This window comes from Apus apus, chromosome 3 (genome assembly GCF_020740795.1).
Source record: "Apus apus isolate bApuApu2 chromosome 3, bApuApu2.pri.cur, whole genome shotgun sequence".
Taxonomy (NCBI): domain Eukaryota; kingdom Metazoa; phylum Chordata; class Aves; order Apodiformes; family Apodidae; genus Apus; species Apus apus.
This window is the reverse complement of record NC_067284.1, coordinates 49,504,310-49,522,562: the sequence shown is the minus strand read 5'-3', so window position 1 is coordinate 49,522,562 and position 18,253 is coordinate 49,504,310. Positions and strand designations below refer to the sequence as shown.

The following is an 18,253-nucleotide window of genomic DNA, read 5'->3' as shown; positions in this document are numbered from 1 at the left end:
CTCCTCGTCCTGCTCTAACTTGGGCAGGTGCGAGTCAGTGTTGAGTTAAGCAAGGAAGATGACTTCCTGCTGGCTGGCAGCTTTTTGATTCACAGTTCTCCCAGGAGTGCAGTACATCAAGGCTGATGATGGTGTGTCTAGAGTAGAAGCCTGTTGAGGGAGGAGGGGGATGGCTCCTGGTGACACCACTGTAGGCTCTACCGTGACGTGCTTCTGTCCCATCGCAGCGGAGCACGCCTGCCTTTCTGACCCTTGTCATAACGGAGGGAGCTGCTTGGAGACGTCTGCAGGGTTTGAATGTGTGTGTGCTCCTGGCTGGGCTGGACCAACTTGCACTGACAGTAAGTCCTTCCAAAACTGTATTAAAAACGTGCTAGTTTGATGGTTTAGATCAGTCTTTTAGTTCCCTGAAAGACTTACAGAGCAGCCTTCTTAGCCTTTCCCAGCTTTAGAATTGGTTCTTAGCAGGAATTTATACCATGGTTGCACCCTCTTCTCCTTTGTTTGTGCCAAGGTTTTTTTTAAATGCAAGGGACAAAATGGCCAATGGCTCCTTGAAAGAAGCAGAACACTGAATTTTTGTGGCGTTGTGGCAAGTAGTTAAAATACTATTTTGAGAGACTTGCTGAATCAAAACCTGACTTCCACTTGCAAAAGGGCTACAGGTGTTAACTTTTTCCTCTGTGTTTTGAACCCACTTTCACACTACTTTAAAAATAAGTGGAGGCTTTAGCTGAAATCACAGTAGACCTGGAAATTCCAAACTGAAGTCCTGTTGTCTTTGTGTTCCTCAGGGCAAGTCCTAGTAACAGCCACCTTTTATCATATTTGTCAGTTACTGACACTGTTTTGTAACAGCTGAGCCTCTCCTTACTCTGTGTTACAGATATTGATGATTGTTCTCCAAATCCCTGTGGTCATGGAGGAACTTGCCAAGATCTAGTTGATGGATTTAAGTGTATTTGCCCACCTCAGTGGACTGGCAAAACATGCCAACTAGGTGAGAACTGCTTTTCATCCACTGTTTCTCGCGTGGGGAGGTAAATGCAAGAGCGGTCATGCTCTTTGCATGAGGCACATTTATGGTTCCAAAGCCTATATGGATGTGTTCTGGCACTAGAACTGGGGTCTAGGCAATCATAAAGCATTGAGTGGCTTACTTCTGTTGTTTCGCTGATGCATGCTAGCAGTTGAAGGAAATGGTTAACTAAGCTAAGGAGACCTACTTTAAACAGTAAATTAACTGAAGTGGGGAGGGTGCATGTGTGTGCCTTCCAGTCCCACCCCCACACGTACTTCTTCTCCTCTAGCCTGTGAGAAAATTGCTGTATCTCTTCAGCCATGTCAACTCCTCCAGACCAAGGAGTTCACAGCTGGGTTCCAAAATGTGGATGATCTCACGAAGAATGAGTTGTCTGCATTCTTTACACAACACGCTAATCCCAGTGACCAGGCTGCATCACTCCTCCTTCAAAATGCTTGTTTGAGATGTGTGTGTGTGTGTGTGTGTGGGAAGTTGCTCTTGATGAGTGGCTGGGTAATTAGCAAATGATTAGCATAGCTTGTCTATTCTAATTGCAGAAAAATTGAAAAGAGACTCCAAAGACTGATGTAAGACTGACTTTTGTTCACTCAAGTCACGTTAATCTGTGCTGTATATTACAAGTTCCTCTTAGATCTGAACAAACTGCTGATGATTGCTGTGAAAACCAGCTGTAGGCTTTTTTTTTCTTCTCCCCCCCTGCCCCACAAGCCCTGCATTTGGCCATTCACATTGTTTTTTCAGATGCGAATGAATGTGAGGGCAAACCCTGTGTCAATGCCAACTCCTGCAGGAACCTGATTGGCAGCTACTATTGTGACTGCATTACTGGCTGGTCTGGCCACAACTGTGATATAAGTAAGTGTGTATGTCCTTGGTTTTATTAAAGGCCAGCTGTGTTCTATGTATGCCTCCAAGTTCTAAACTCGGATTTAAACCTCAGAGTCCCAGCGGTTGATGTTTTTAGAAGGGGAGTAGTTGGTGTGGAATGAAAATACACAATTTTATCAAACTCATTAGTCCATAACGTAGCTATACTCTGATAAAGGGACCAAAACAATGATGTGAAGTTCCACTGCCTCTAGTAGAAGAATCGCAAAAGGTTCCCACCCATTATAATAACCTTATCTCAAGGAAGGCATGCAGGAAGCTTGACAAAAGGTTTATCTAGCTTCAGTTTGAGAGAGACTTGAACTCTGTATCTAGTGTAAATATATTTTTGCCTTCTAACCACGCTAATTTTATTGCAGATATTAACGACTGTCGTGGACAATGTCAGAATGGAGGATCCTGTCGGGTAAGCCATCCTTGCTCTATTGGTTTCCCTGAGACTTGAAACAGTAACTAAAACATTTGAGTCTAAATACAAACAGTGTGGAAAATAGCAATTAGCTGGTATAAGTTGTCATTTCATCGAGTTGGGGAAGGGCCTATGTCATGCTACAGCGTGTCTGGTTGTGTCTGTAGAACAGCAGGAGCCAAAAATATAACTGCAATACATGACTTATTTTCACTGTCAGTGTCACCAGTGAATGGGCTGGTTGTTGTGCAAACTACCTACTGTAAAAGTAGAAACTCCACTTAAAAATGTGGATTAATTTATCCTGCCTGGAAGCTAAGAATGTAAGCTAGTACTGGTGTGTTTGTGTGTGTTTATTTTTTGCCCCAAATACTCTTGCCTTGTTTTAATTTGAGCTAGTGTCTTATGTTGGTATTGGTCATAGTAAGAGGTTATATTTTTTGGAGTGTCTTCTTGCTGCTTTTTTTTTTTTTTTTTTTTTTTTTTTAAATATATGAAGAAGGAGGAAAAAAAACCTTATCTCTAAACTTTCTTCTTCCTTCCCAGGACTTGGTTAATGGTTATCGGTGTATCTGTTCACCTGGCTATGCAGGCGATCACTGTGAGAAAGACATCAATGAATGTGCAAGTAACCCTTGCATGAATGGGGGTCATTGCCAGGATGAAATCAATGGATTCCAATGTCTGTGTCCTGCTGGTTTCTCAGGAAACCTCTGTCAGGTAAGAAGCATGGGTGAAAGGCAGGCCCTCAGTCAGTGGTGTTTCTACCAGCGCTTGGGATCTGTACACGGAATGCCTTGTAGCCAGTGAACCATAGTATAAAGTTGTACTTGATATCGCTGTCAGTCTGCCAGGAAAGCACTTGATTAATATATATTGGGGGGGGGAAGAAACTGGCAAAAACCCCCAGACAGGCTGCTGAGGATTCTTTTTGCTAAACAGACTGCAAGTGTTTGCACATCAGGCTTTGTTGAGTGCTAACTATGAACTCCCAGTGGCTGTTTAACATCAAGAGTGCTGTCTGCTGAAATAGTTACAAGTCTAAACTCTGTGCATTATGAACAATTCATCGAGGCAGCAGATAAAAAGGTCAGATTCCACGTCTGCCTGTCATAGAAAAAGCTATGAAAAAGCTATGATAAAACTTCGGTTTCACTCAGCGCGTCCCCCCAATTTCTCCCCCCTACTCCCCCTTTTAATTTCCCTTTCCTCTTTCTGCACTACTTACAGCTGGACATAGATTATTGTGAGCCAAATCCTTGCCAGAACGGTGCCCAGTGCTTCAATCTTGCTATGGACTATTTCTGTAACTGCCCTGAGGATTATGAAGGGAAGAACTGCTCCCACCTGAAAGATCACTGCCGCACAACTCCTTGTGAAGGTTTGTGTTACCTTGCAGGTGAACGGGAGTGACTGACAATAGTTTCTGCCCCTCCCCTGGCTGGAGCCATAATGCAGCTCCAGCGGTGTAGTCCGTAGAGTTGTCTTTATACAAAGAGGCTGAATTTTGCCCTGTGCCTTGTGCTTCTGTTTGTGTCAGAAGATGAGTCATATTTATAAATATCAGCTACTTGAAGACACTGTTATGTCAATGTGGACATAAAACACATGTAGCAAATAATCAGCTTTGCTGAATTTAGTCCAGGCTACTGATGTGGTCCAGCAATCCTCAGATAAGATGCTGTGATTGTTTTGTGCACCAAGAGATGGTATAGTCCTTTTATAGCAACAAGCATATTTGGCTCCGTTAGGTTTACGGTTGGACTCAGTGACTTTAAAGGTCTTTTTCCAACCTATGGTTGGAAATCATAGGTTTGGAATAATTTCCAAATGATTCTGTGATATGTATGTCTTTTAAATGTCCATCACTCCAAATGAAAATGTTGCTCTTAGTTTAAGAAATCAATAAAATTGGCAATTCTCATGCAGGTCTCTCCTTTTTTTGCAGTAATTGACAGCTGTACTGTGGCAGTAGCTTCTAACAGCACACCAGAAGGGGTTCGTTACATTTCTTCAAATGTCTGTGGTCCTCATGGAAAATGCAAGAGCCAAGCAGGTGGAAAATTCACCTGTGAATGCAACAAAGGATTCACTGGCACCTACTGCCATGAGAGTAAGAGCTGGAAAGATGAAAAGTTTTACTGTCACCTACTCTTTCTTTCCATCATTTCCTCCCAGACCACTTTAAGGTTTCTTTCTTGTAACACAGTGAACCTTGGAACTGCTTTAAGTTTTCATATCCCGTTTGGGGCGAGGCAGATTGGAATTTGCTAGGCCTTGGGGAAAGTTCACAGTAATGAACCTTCTGGCCTTGAATTGTATGTTTTTAAAAACCTTATGTATACAAGGTCTGTGGTAGTTAATAGTGGGGTTTAACATGGATCTTAAGGTCTCCTGTTACTTTTGGTTTTAATACAGGCTGTTGAGTGACAAGCTCATCACTTAGTGCAGTGTTCATTGGTTATTTCTCCTCTTGCTTATATCCTTTCCTCTCAAAAGGGGCTTAGAAATTGAAGTAGCATCAAGTAGTCTGCAATGAGATGATGCCTTCTAGTAGCTGTACTTCTAGTTTGATTCCTTGTTGTGGTTTTTTTTTTTCTTCCCTTCCACCCTCCTCTCCTCTAAACTGTTGCAGATATTAATGACTGCGAGAGCAACCCCTGTAAAAATGGCGGCACTTGTATTGATGGCATCAACTCCTACAAATGTATTTGCAGTGATGGATGGGAAGGAACATATTGTGAAACAAGTAAGTTAACCATTCCTCAGCAAGCAGAAGCATTTCTTGCAAAAACATCAGGAAGGAATGGCTGGTACTGTCTTTCAAGACAACAGTGACCAATGCCAATTCAGCATAAACTGGGCTAATGAGAACGAAACCCAAGTTACAAAGTTGGTCTGGGAGTAGAATCTGGGTCTCCTACGGTTCAAGTTTTCAGCTCTACCCTTTTGGGTACCTTTCTGTAAGAAACCCTTAGCATTAGTACATCCAGTTCTAGGAGTGGCGTGTCTGCATAGCATGCTTGCGTTTTGTCTGTCTCAGGAAAACAAGTGAGGAACTTGGCTCCTAACCTCTGACTGACAAGATAGTTTATGTAGCAGGTCTTTTCACTTCTTATTTATTGAAACAAGATGACAAACAAAATTAAAAACTGGAGGAATGTGGTGGAATAGTTGTCGTCTTTGTGACAGCACTTAAAGCTTCAAAATACTGACTTAAGTGTTTAATCCATGATTGAAACGCAGGGCAGAATTAGGGATGGGACAAGCACCTGTCATGCAGTAAGTGTCAATTCTGTAAACATTGCTTAGTGTTTTTTCTCTCCTTAACATATTTAGATATTAATGACTGCAGTAAAAACCCTTGCCACAATGGAGGAACTTGCCGAGACTTGGTCAATGACTTCTTCTGTGAATGTAAAAATGGGTGGAAAGGAAAAACCTGCCACTCCCGTAAGTTCAGCATTTCCAAAACATCACAGGCCTGCTCTGTTAGGCTGCTTAAACTTCTTGCATTGCATTAAGAACGCCCTGGTGTTAAGGATAGTTTGGGTTCTTCACAGGTGAAAGCCAGTGCGATGGGGCTACATGCAACAACGGAGGAACATGTTATGACGAGGGGGACACTTTCAAGTGCATGTGTCCTGCAGGATGGGAAGGAGCCACTTGTAACATAGGTAAATACCCTGGATAATCACCAGGAAGCAGATGCAGCACTGAACGTGTGACCTCAGCTTTTCCTCTTGGCTCAGTTTTGATGGCTTTCTAACAACATAGTGGCAAATCTTGTTTCTGTTGCAGCTAGGAACAGCAGCTGCCTGCCAAGCCCCTGTCACAACGGTGGTACCTGTGTAGTCAGCGGGGATTCTTTTACTTGTGTCTGCAAGGAGGGCTGGGAAGGACCCACATGTACTCAGAGTAAGTCATCTCTGCTTGAACTTTTTCCAGAGTGTTGCATGATGAGAACATGAGCTCATCCTGTCACCCTTGGAGTCAAGATTGAAACCAGAAGGGAAAGCTTGTTTGATGTAGGCTTTAGCATCACCTGAATCTTTGTTTTTAATGACTTTATGTGATAGAGCCTTGACCTGGGCATGAGAAAGTTGCAAATGAGCTAAGTGAAGACAGATGTTGTCTTGTTTCCTCCCGCGTTCTTTTTCTACCAGCAGCTCTGTCTGCTTCCATATTTTTCTTCTTGTTAGATTCTTTACAAGGATCTCTTCCTGTGTACATGTGTTCCAGAATGTAGTTAAATTTTGTGGTAGAAGCCTGGAATCAATTTAGTAGAGAGTTTCAGCATATTTTTGTTAAAGTTGAGCTAAGTGTAACTTGGGCATTAGGGGAAGTCTGACCATTCTTTACCGACAGTAGAGCTGTATTAGCCAAAGTCCACATAATTAACGTTGTCTGTCTTTGCTTTGCAGACACAAACGACTGCAGTCCTCATCCTTGGTAAGTTTAATACGTTTCTCTTTCATCCTTTGCTTTTTTTGGTTGCTTTAGAACTCTAGATTCTTTTTATCTGTAGCAGGGTTTGTTGTTGTTTTTTTTTAACGTGTATAATGACTTTTCTTTATAGTTACAACAGTGGCACTTGTGTGGATGGAGACAACTGGTACCGCTGTGAATGTGCTCCAGGCTTTGCAGGTCCTGACTGCAGGATCAGTAAGTGTGTCCATGGCACTCTGCCTTCATTTTTGTCTCACTTGAACCTTGTTGCCAGACAATCATCTTAATTGAGTTAAGTGGTAGATCAGATTAATGATAGATGTCCTATGTTTTCCCTGTCTGTACTTAGATCTGTGGCAGATGTGAACAGGGCAGGAATTGCACTGAAAATGAAAGAAAACTTAACTTAAAAGTCTGTTCTAGAGCTGAAAGCTCTTGGTTCAGCCCAGTGGGCAGAATGCCCTTCAGGATAGTCTTCCCAGTTAGAATGTGTGTTTGTCTGGCATAGGTTTCTGCCTGAGATGAAAGTGTGCCAGCCAAAATCCTTGTCAATTAATAATCCACCTACAAGCCCTGAGGTGATGTATGCACTTCCCTGTAATTTAATAATAATTACAGGTAGGAGGACACTAACCCTCTTTTTTTTTTTTTTTTTTTTTAATAGAAGCTTCTTAGTAGCAGTACTGGAAAGGGGTTTAACATTGTCATCAGTTGAAGGATCATAGTATAGGGACAAAACTGGAGTGTGGCAAAGGAGAGAGATGTTTGTGTGAAGAATGTGTCCTTGTCCTTGAAAAGCTTCAGTAGCCATAGAGGTCAGGTTTTGATCTTTTAATTCCAGACAGCAGAAGCTTCAAAGAACTTACCCTGAGATGATAGTGGTGGTGCTAATAAGAACCTATCTTCAGGTAGACACTAGAGAATGAAAATAAGGCCCCAATAGGCAAATTTCATGTGTTTTGTTGGATTTTTTCTGACAAAATAAAAGGATACCAGAGGGTAACTTTTTGTTTTTAACTTCCCCTCCTTCCCATTACAGATATCAATGAATGCCAGTCTTCACCCTGTGCCTTTGGAGCTACATGTGTAGATGAAATTAACGGGTACCGTTGCATTTGCCCACCAGGTCGTAGTGGCCCAGGATGCCAAGAAGGTATTCCAGATGCCATAGCTGGGCATAATGTGTAATTGCATGTTAATAGCTTTGTGGTTGTATGGGGGCTTTGGGGGAGGGTATTTGTTGTAGTTTTAAATAAGTATCCATCTTTAGTGAAGAAGCAAACTTGTCACTAAGTTTAGATAAGTTGAGGAAAGGAGGGTTTTTCACTTTTTTCCTGGTTTAAGTTTATCATTGTGTTCAATTCAGTTACAGGAAGGCCTTGCATTACCAGTGTGCGAGTGATGCCAGATGGGGCTAAGTGGGATGATGACTGTAATACCTGCCAGTGTTTGAATGGAAAAGTCACCTGTTCTAAGGTACAGCTGTGCTGTGGTTTGGGTTATACAGTCTTCTGTCCTTAACCAGCAGTGGCTTAGTGGTGTTAATCTCTTCTAGGTATGGTGTGGTCCTCGACCTTGTGTCATACACGCCAAAGGCCATAACGAATGCCCGGCTGGACACGCTTGTGTTCCTGTTAAAGAAGACCACTGTTTCACTCGTCCTTGTGCTGCAGCGGGTGAATGTTGGCCTTCCAACCAACAGCCTGTGAAGACCAAATGCAATTCTGATTCTTACTACCAAGACAACTGTGCCAACATCACCTTTACCTTTAACAAAGAAATGATGGCACCAGTAAGTAGCAGAACACAGCTCACCATGCTGTGGCCACGTGTATGTTTGCTTCCCGCAGCACTAAACCACTTTTTTGACGAGTCAAAGTGCAGTAAAAGCTGATGCTCCCTTATTACCAAAGAAAATGGAAGGTATAGGAAGACTAATACTGGCTCCTGCTGTAAATGCTGTTGAGTCCAGAGAAGAACAAAAGCTAGATTGGAGGGAATTCCACCTCCTCTTTCCTTGAGAACTCTTACTTCAGGGCAAAAATATAATGTCTTGTATCTCTGTGTTTCTGTGCATGTATATTTAAAAAGCAAACACCTTTTCTGTCTCCTCCAGGGGCTTACCACAGAGCACATTTGCAGTGAATTGAGGAATCTGAATATTCTAAAGAATGTTTCTGTTGAGTATTCTATCTATATTACCTGTGAGCCTTCACACTTGGCAAATAATGAAATACATGTTGCTATTGTAAGTATTCCTGGAATATTTTTAAATGTTGTAGTATTTAAATGCTTGGAGATGTGTGCAACATGTGGATTCCATAAAAAATTTAATTCCTGGTTTTGTCAGCATTTCTCATGGTTTAGTTTCCATCCCAATTCCCTTTAAGACTAAGGAAGAAATCCTGGTCACATGTGTGTACCTGAAAACTACCATCTGGTGGCAACTATAATCGGGTAGTAAAAAGTTTTTCTGTTACACCCTCCTGAGCACTGTTTTTAGGGTGGGGTTTTTTTGTTGTGGTTTTGTTTTTGTTTTGTTTTTTTTGTAAGGATGAGGACAAAAATTCTGCATTATTAGTTTCTGCCCATAGCTGAGCTTGTTGCTTGTTTCTGGTCGGTTTTTTTAAGTATTAAAAGTATTGAGAGCCTTAACTGATTGCGGAAGTTTATAAATAGCGCATTACCCGTGCATCTGATTTGGCATTAATCGTATGACTTCTTCTGTAGTCTGCAGAAGATATAGGGGAAGATGAAAACCCAATCAAAGACATCACAGATAAGATTATTGACCTTGTCAGTAAGCGCGATGGTAACAACACGCTAATTGCTGCGGTGGCAGAAGTCAGAGTGCAGCGGCGACCTGTGAAAAACAAAACGGGTAAGTTTTTCCTTGGCTCCAAAAATTCATACGCTTGCCATGACCAGAACAGCAGGAACATGACTTTCAAAGCAGGGGGAGCTTTTCCTGCTTTGTAAGGCTTGTAGCAAGTGTGAGAATCTTTGCTTCTTGGCCCTGTCAACTGGGAACAGTAAGGAGGCTTTGATCACATTCTAACTACTGAAAAAGAACCCCCAAAGTTCTAAAGGTGTTCTAAAACAGTGGCCTAACTTATTAAAAGGGCTGCTACTCTTCAGCCCTCTTGATGGAGAGAAAAAAGGAAGAAGGAAGCTCATGATGCCACGCTGCCTGGCTCATAAAGCTACGTGTATTTCCCTGGTGAGGCCACAGGCCAGATGAGAAGAATCCAGTGTTGAGGTTAGACGTGTCCCATAGCAGCTGTCCTCACAGCGCTGGCACGCACTGGCAGCTCGCTGGCAGCCACCAGGTCAGGAGAGGGAAAGGATCGTGGTGGGTATGGAGGCAGTTGCCCTTGGGCCAGGAGATGTTCCTTCCAAGCTGGAGACTGGGGCAGGGTAATGAAGCCAACAGTGACTGGCTCTGTGTGTAGAAGGAAGAAATTTTCCACCAGGGCCACCAGGCAGTACTATAGAGTCCTAAAGTCAATTTAGACACCCCTTATTCTAAAAGAGCCTGCATTGTCCTTAACGTTACCATCTGGACCCCAGTGCAAAAATAAGAACTGAGACTTGTTTTCCTTATAGAAAGGCTGGAGTGGAACACTTGGTTTGCAGCAGGGTTAACTGGTCTCATCTCTCTTCCAGATTTCTTGGTGCCGTTACTGAGCTCAGTCCTAACAGTAGCCTGGATCTGTTGTCTGGTAACTGTGTTTTATTGGTGCATCCAAAAGCGCAGAAAGCAGAGCAGCCACACTCACACAGCGTCTGATGACAACACTACCAACAATGTGAGGGAGCAGCTGAATCAGATCAAAAACCCCATTGAGAAACATGGAGCAAATACTGTCCCGATCAAAGACTATGAAAACAAGAACTCCAAAATCGCCAAAATAAGGACACACAATTCAGAGGTGGAGGAAGACGACATGGACAAACACCAGCAGAAGGCCCGATTTGCCAAGCAGCCAGTGTACACGTTGGTAGACAGAGATGAAAAGCCCCCCAACAGCACACCTACAAAACACCCAAACTGGACAAATAAACAGGACAACAGAGACTTGGAAAGTGCACAAAGCCTAAATCGAATGGAGTACATTGTATAGCAGACAGTGGGGTGCTGCCATGCAGGGCCTTTAAATACCATTATAAAGGCACTCAAGAGCTTGTAGTTCTTAAACTGTTGTGTAATATTTGAGTCTAAGGCTATTATTTACTTAGAATCCCTGTGTTAATTTAAGTTTTGACAAGCTGGCTTACACTGGCAATGATAGTTGCTGTGGTTGGCTGGAATACCAAGTGCTGCATTTCACATCTATGCAAAACTAGTCAAAAGTGCCCTCGTGTAAATTCAGCTGTAGCTGATACATCATGGAAATGTTTCATAAGGTATCACATAGCCTTATTACTCTTCCTTAGTGTTAATTTTTTTTTTTCTGCCAGATGTCCCGATTTATACAGTTTCTTTAGAATAATACATTTTATTTATATTTATTGAATTTGAGTTTTTTGTATATTGGTTTTATGGTGACGTACAACTAGTTCTGTATTTGAAAGTGCCTTTGCAGCTCGGAACCACAGCAACTATCACAAATAAGTTTATTATTTATTTTTTTATTGTATTTTTGTTGGGGGCGGGTGGGGGGAACTTGTCAGCAGTTGCTGGTAAATGAAGAATTTAAAGAGGAAAATGTGTCAAAAATAGAAGTTTGTATAGATATGTAAATAATTCTTTTTTATTAATCACTGTGTATATTTGATTTATTAACTTAATAATCAAGAGCCTTAAAATATCATTCCTTTTTATTTATATGTATGTGTTTAGAGTTGAAGGTTTTTGATAGCATCATAAGCTTGTGGCTTCTCTATTTTGAATTTATTTTCTTGTTACATGTTGCCTATATGCCAAAACTAAGGTGTTCTAAAATAGTTTATTTTTAATAGGATGGGCTTTCATGCCTTGATGCTGGTTTTTGTACAATGTCAAAAGTTTGAAACACCTTCCATAGTATCACTTAAAGACTATTTGTAAGTACTGACTGAGGCAGTTTAGATAATTAGACTAGAAGAATTTTTTTGCTGCTTTAGACTTGAAAAAAGAGTGACAGGCAGATAATCTGCTAAGAAGCAGTTTAAGGGAACAAAATTGAGCTATTACTTTTTGTAGATGAAATGTGAGTGGTTGCATGTAATTAAAATATCAAATTAGCGTGTGAAGTTGGAAACACAGAAATCTTATTTTGTAAATTCTGATTATTTTTTTTTTCTCACCATGAATATGTAATACTGAACCACTTGTAGATTTGACTTTTTTTGTAATCTACTGCATTTAGGGAGTATTCTAATAAGCTAGTTGTTGAATACTTGAACAGTAGAATGTCCAGTAAGATCACTGTGTAGGTTTGCCATAGATTACACTGCCCGCCTTAACAAGTGAGGAAATCAAAGTGCTATTACGACGTTTAAGATCAAAAGGCTTATAAACATAGTAATCTCGGTGGTTAACCATTGAGATCCTGAAGATACCTTGTATTGTGATATTAGTGTTATATGAAAATGCATCTTTGATGTGTTGTTCCTGGCAATAAATCTTGAAAAGTAATATTTATTAAATTTTTTGTATGAAAACATAAAAGAGCGTGGAGATTATTGAGCTTGGAGCCACTCCTGACTAGGCAGTAGTGGAGAAACAGGGCCAGGTGTCGGCTGACGTTTCCAGACCTGCTGTTGATTTTGGTGGAGTCAGTTCTTGTCAAATTATTATTACACGTTCCTCTCTGGCTCCCAATCAGATCGAAGAGCTTTGAAAGCAGCATGTCCCTTCTTCTGGGTGTCTTTTGGCTTATGTCCCTCTGAGTACTTCTAAGAGGATGACAGTATGACTGGAATTGTGCAACATGTCTCCTTTGCATGGGCCAATGAGCTATATACCTACCACCAGATAGTAACCAAATCTAAGTAGCTAGGCAAGATACAAACTGCTGAGCTGTATGGGAAAGGATCCATAGATTTTACTGATTCCTAATGGGCAAAAACTGCTTTGTAAAGCAGAAAATAAAAGCTTAAAATATTCATCAACAGATTTTAATGCTTAACCAATGCAGCCCTCCCCAGCTAGGAGGAGCTGTGTGTGGTGGTATGGGTTGGCTGTCTTACTGTGTGTTTCTCTTTCACCTGCTTTCCTGATGAAGCTGCAACTTTGTTCTGGTAAGGGGTTAGGAGAAATCTGAAGGGACAATTAACTGTGTAACCATCTCGATTGAAAAATAATATAAAATAGGGTCAGGCTGCTGCTAGTATTTCTGCTGAAACCAGCCCACTGCAAGGTTAGGCCTTTCCATCTGTGTTTTGGTTGTTGTAAATACAGATACTTTATATAAAGATTGTTGTGATACGAATACTATGAACACTTCATCTGATAGTGAGACATGCTCCATTCTGTACCTGCTTTACAGTGATCTAAAAAAAAAGTCTATAAAATCTATTTAGTGTTACTTTTTATTTCAAACACCCTTTAAAAGGAGATTTGTAACTTGTCTCTGCACTACCTTGACGGGGGACTGCTCTCACTCTTCACACTCACATGCCACATAACTTAAGTACCAGAGAATCATCAGTTTGCTGCCTGGGAGGTCAACATGATCAGCTTCATCTGACCATTTCAATAATTCCCCATCAAACAAATCCCATAACTATTTCTTTCCCTTTGCTCCCTGACTTCTACAATCTATAATAAAACAAATGTCATATCAGAAAACACTGCTTAGAGATAATACAATTTTTCCACCTGCCTCAGAAGCACAAAGTAAGGCTATTAAGCGAATGCTTTTCTGTACTTCTAATACTGAAATAACCCTTTTCAGGAGGGATACTGTTCACACAGGGCTCAAATTCAGCAATGCAGAAATGAACCACCCCTTCTAAATGCCTGAAACAGTTACATTCAAATTTGTCAAAAGAAAGACAAATCTACCTTCTTTTAAGGAAAACAAAAATAATCTAAAAAAATAAGCTTTGCTAGTCCTGGGAGCAACTATTTGACAGGCTACTTTGAAACCTACTGAGGCAAACTAATTACAGACAGCAAGAGAGTGACAAAGCTGTTGAGATCTCTGAAGACTCATTGTAAAGAAAAACTTGGGTTCCTCAAGCTTCAAAACTTGCCAAAGCTCTGAGCACAATACTTGTGTCTGTCTTTCCAGCCTTTCCTGTACTACATGCTACCATACTGACCACGCAGAGGTTTTGTCACTGCAGAATTTGTCCATACACAACCTGTTTTCCCATAGAACTCATTTCATCACTGTCTCATAGTGTTATCAAATTAGAGCCACTCGAGTTGTACAGGGGGAGGGAAGAGGATTCTGTGAAATTGCTATAATGATATTTTTAAATTGTATCCTCGTATCTCAGTTGTAGCTTCAGAATTTACATGAGTGAATTAAAAACAAAACCAGCCTTCCAAAGGCCAGAACTACTACCAAGCTGGGGTTCCTATATCGGGTGTCTTCCACTGTCATGAAAATAAACAGAAACACGAAGTTTAAGGCTTTCCTATTAAAATAGCAAGGAACATTTATTTTTGTGGAAATTATACTTTGCCCCTTCACAGGTTACTATTCTAGGAAGATATGTTCTGTTTAGTGAGGAGAAGTTTCGGGCTGCTGGTGTGTGTTTGTTCTTTGGATCCTTGTTCATCTAAGAACTGAAAATTGTGTGCTTCCTGAGCTGCCATTTAATCACAGGAGCTTGAAAACAAACAGAGCAAAATGAGCCCACTCACCACCCTCTGCTTTGCAGTACCCACAGCTGATTGAACCTGTCAAATCTGGCTTTGGTCCAGCTCAAACTGAACACAGCCACATCAAAGCCTCTGCACCTCCGCCTAGAAAGGGCCCATCTTACATAGAGGGAAGTTGCAACAAGGTGCTGATGGTGCATGTTACATCAGCCCCAATGCCAATATATTCATGTCACTGGGGGAAAGAGCCTTGGGAACTGCTCCTTCTGCATTGCTAATAGGAGCAAGAAACAGCCAGGTAGTGCCTGTGCATCTGCAGCCTCCCAAGCGAGTAACATGAAACAGCTCAGGGCCTAAACGTGAGCATCCTCAAGCAATTCTGCTGATGAAGCAATTTTCCTTCCCACCGACACAAGGCTTGTTCTTACACCAGCTGACACACAGCAGGAGTTAATAGTATCTATTAGCTCTCTGCCAAGCTAGAAAATTTACAAGGCTATGCTCTACATTGCTTCTTGCAGACCACTGGATTTAGCTGCTCCAGCCATGGGGCTGAAGCTGGCCTGGCCTCTTCAGCCACCCAGGGGCCCAGGTCAACACCCCAGCCCTTTGCAGAGTCCCTCTGCAACAAGTCACAAGGCAGAGGGCTTAATGTTTTTTATTAGTGTACACAAAGATGAGAAGTTCTGACAAGGGAAGTACCAAATTCAGCCTTTTCCTCCCCAGAAGACGGAAGTGATTGCGTAAGCTCCCCCTCCTCTTCTAAATGGAGCAAGACTATTCAAGTATATTTAAGAATTTTTCAACTTCTTCTTTTTCAGTATTGACACCAGTGGCCATCATGATTAGTGCTTCCCAGTGCACCCAGAGTTTGCTTTTAAAGGGTAGCTATTGTTCCTAAAAGAGGGAAAAACTAGTAAAACAGCAATGATTAATTCCAGTTTCTGGAAGCGAGGAGGTGGAAAGCAGTGAAGGTTCTGTACCGTCTGTTGGCCACCAGCTGGAGGTTCAGCAGATGGCTTCCCTAGCACTGGGGCAGCACTGGAGCCTTGTGCTATCAGACAGGGCGTCAGAGCCTCAGCCCACATCTTCCAGTGAGCACCTTCTCTGTGATGTGCTAATTGTTTCAACCAGTTTCTCTACAGGGTGGAGAAGTAAATCTCTATTCTCTTCATTCTAGGACTATGAGATCATATTAATATTAATACTAATACTAAAAAGGGGCATGCCCATTGCTAGAATCAGAGCTCAAGATACTTTAAAAAAGAAAAAAATCTGATGCATAAATCAAAAAGACAATTATTCTGGCAGCAAATACAGCAGGTATGGAGCTCGATATTACCAGCTCCTACCACTGAGATACTACTATGTCTCAGATGTACTAAAGGATCTAACTTTGACAGAATGGGACCAAGTCAGTGAAATTCTCATTCAAAAAGGGTGAACCGTCAGCTCTCAAAGGAACCAATTCCCAGCCATGGAATAATTGAAATGGGTAGTTAAGGTGGTAGGAGGGTGCCTGTTAATTCCCGGGACAATTTCCAGGTTACAGCTGAAATGCCTTGTGACACTACATCATTTTCACAACTCCTTTACAATTTCTCAGTGTAACCAACACCACACAAACAAACAGGAACTGCATAAAAATGTCAACTTACTGCTGCTGTGGAAAGGTTGAGCTACCAGGGTTTCATTTTAATTAAAAATGTATTTTTTAAAAAATAATATAAATAAAAGGTGAAGAAGATGGGAGAACTGCGTTCAAAAATACTTGAAACAAGCTGATGAAAGAATTTGCAGTACAAGTTCCCTAAACAGCTTGCTTCACCTTGAAGAAATTGCTTACCCTCAGTGCTGCCCCAACTGTCAAAATATGCATATTCATATCCCTCCCAGGGTCAGCTGCAGAATGCTTTGATATCCCTTTGATGAAAGGCTTGGTGTGCTGCTGTTCCCCCATCCCACATCTTTTTCGCACAGAGGTTTGGATGCTTGTTAATGCTCATTAGAGAAGAAAAAAGCAGAAAGCAAAGAAGCAAGGAGTGGCTTTTATTAAAGCTAATTTCTGAGGCCAACCCACACTTCCCACTGCTCACTAAGAGACTCTCAATATTAACAACTCTGTTTGCTCAAGCTGCATTAGAGTGCTTTAACACAGTATTAAACCTTTTATTAGATACTGATAAAGTAAGGAGATAACTACTCATAACATGCCATCAGGGAGAGCTTAACTACATTTTACATCTCTCTTATTCCAGTTGAAACAAAAAATATTTCCTCCATCTTCTTTCTTAAAAAGGATCCATTTTTCAGTCAAAAGCCAATGAGATGATGTTATAAAAATATCAATTAAAACAGACAAGGCGACCCATGCTCAGAGCAGCGAGAGGGAAGGAAGTTCACACTAACAAAATAAATGCCTTTCAGAAGGCTACTTAACACCTCACTTGGCTAAAACCTTCTGTAGCCAGGAAAGTTTTGGTTCTTAACATTTTCCTTTTTTGAAAAAAAACCACAACAAACAACCAAAGAACAGGTGCTCTTGAAATGATGCACATCAAGTCTAAGAGAGAAATGCAACCACACAGCTAATAACACACTCACTCTAGACCCTGGTATGCAGAACTACAACCAGACAGATATAACAACTAGCACAAAGCTTATTACCCAGAATAAATCCTGAGATAGTTAAAACCATCCCACCAATCAACACTGGGCAAGAGAGATTTTCCATCAGCCTGCTTCCTCTCTAGAAATAAATATGCAAAAGGCTGGTCTAGCTTTTGATGTGTGTTTGAACACAAAGGTCCACTAAACAAATATTTTTAAAATGCTTTGATGTAAAGAATAATGGAAACAATAGTCTGCACACATTAGAAAGTGTTTGGCTAGGAAAGGACTGCTTCACTATCAGCAAACAGCACAGACCAAATTAACCAGATGATTCATTAAAAGAAAAAAACACAACACCACCACCAAAGCTGTGAGACAGTTATTTCTCTTTCAGACAAAAGTATTTTTCAATGTGAGCTCTTCAGCCAGTCTCAGATCTACACATATTTCAGTAAGTTCAAAGAAGCTCTGAAAATTAAAAAAAAAACAAAACAACACCCAAAGTAGAAGGCAAACACAAAAGAAAAAAAATTAATGAAAGAAATTGTTTCTGTGCTTCAGTGGCAGTTTCAGAACACAAAAGAGCCTTAAATATTTATTACTTTTAACAGAAAGATATGCCAGGGCTGCTCAGAAGCAAACTGGTAATAGAAAACCATAGCCAAGACTTGCAAACTGCTAGTTTTACTCCAGCTCAGTTTCCAGGTTTTGGGTTTTTTTGTTGTTGTTGTTTTTGTTTGTCTTTGAAATGACGTTTTTTTAAAATTCCTAAACCTCAGTTAGGAAATCAGGTTTGTGGTTCAAGAGCCTGTCAGCCCACACCTCTGCCAGTCATCTGGGTACAGGTGGATTGCAGATAAAGAAAAACGCAAAGACTGAGAAGACAGCCTTGGGCTTAAGGCACAGAGCTAGCAGAGACACATTATAACCATACAGCCTGGATGTCACTGCACCCTGTAAAGTGCTCATAAGGTTTCCAAAAGGGAAACTTTCACAATAGTCCTGCTGCACAGACAAAAGCAAGAATAGCTTTGAGCAGCAACTCCATCTAGAAACCCAGAAATTACCACAAATTCAAAGTTTTTCCCCT

General features: G+C 41.1%; 1 protein-coding gene across 2 annotated transcripts in view; it reads left to right on the top strand.

The window, feature by feature from the left end:
- The window catches only part of JAG1 (jagged canonical Notch ligand 1), a 36,514-nt gene extending 24,103 nt beyond the window's left edge, over positions 1 to 12,411 (top strand). For both annotated transcript variants that reach the window (XM_051614841.1, XM_051614840.1), the window contains exons 8-26: positions 228 to 341; positions 887 to 1,000; positions 1,787 to 1,900; positions 2,293 to 2,339; positions 2,889 to 3,062; positions 3,573 to 3,723; positions 4,291 to 4,455; positions 4,978 to 5,091; positions 5,682 to 5,795; positions 5,906 to 6,019; positions 6,144 to 6,260; positions 6,767 to 6,794; positions 6,922 to 7,007; positions 7,831 to 7,944; positions 8,158 to 8,267; positions 8,347 to 8,583; positions 8,908 to 9,039; positions 9,522 to 9,672; positions 10,458 to 12,411. In XM_051614841.1, coding sequence (XP_051470801.1) covers positions 228 to 341; positions 887 to 1,000; positions 1,787 to 1,900; positions 2,293 to 2,339; positions 2,889 to 3,062; positions 3,573 to 3,723; positions 4,291 to 4,455; positions 4,978 to 5,091; positions 5,682 to 5,795; positions 5,906 to 6,019; positions 6,144 to 6,260; positions 6,767 to 6,794; positions 6,922 to 7,007; positions 7,831 to 7,944; positions 8,158 to 8,267; positions 8,347 to 8,583; positions 8,908 to 9,039; positions 9,522 to 9,672; positions 10,458 to 10,915 — 2,654 coding nt within the window. In that variant the 3' untranslated portion in view covers positions 10,916 to 12,411. The remainder of the gene's footprint in view (positions 1 to 227; positions 342 to 886; positions 1,001 to 1,786; positions 1,901 to 2,292; positions 2,340 to 2,888; positions 3,063 to 3,572; positions 3,724 to 4,290; positions 4,456 to 4,977; positions 5,092 to 5,681; positions 5,796 to 5,905; positions 6,020 to 6,143; positions 6,261 to 6,766; positions 6,795 to 6,921; positions 7,008 to 7,830; positions 7,945 to 8,157; positions 8,268 to 8,346; positions 8,584 to 8,907; positions 9,040 to 9,521; positions 9,673 to 10,457) is intronic.
- Positions 12,412 to 18,253: the final 5,842 nt, after the last annotated feature.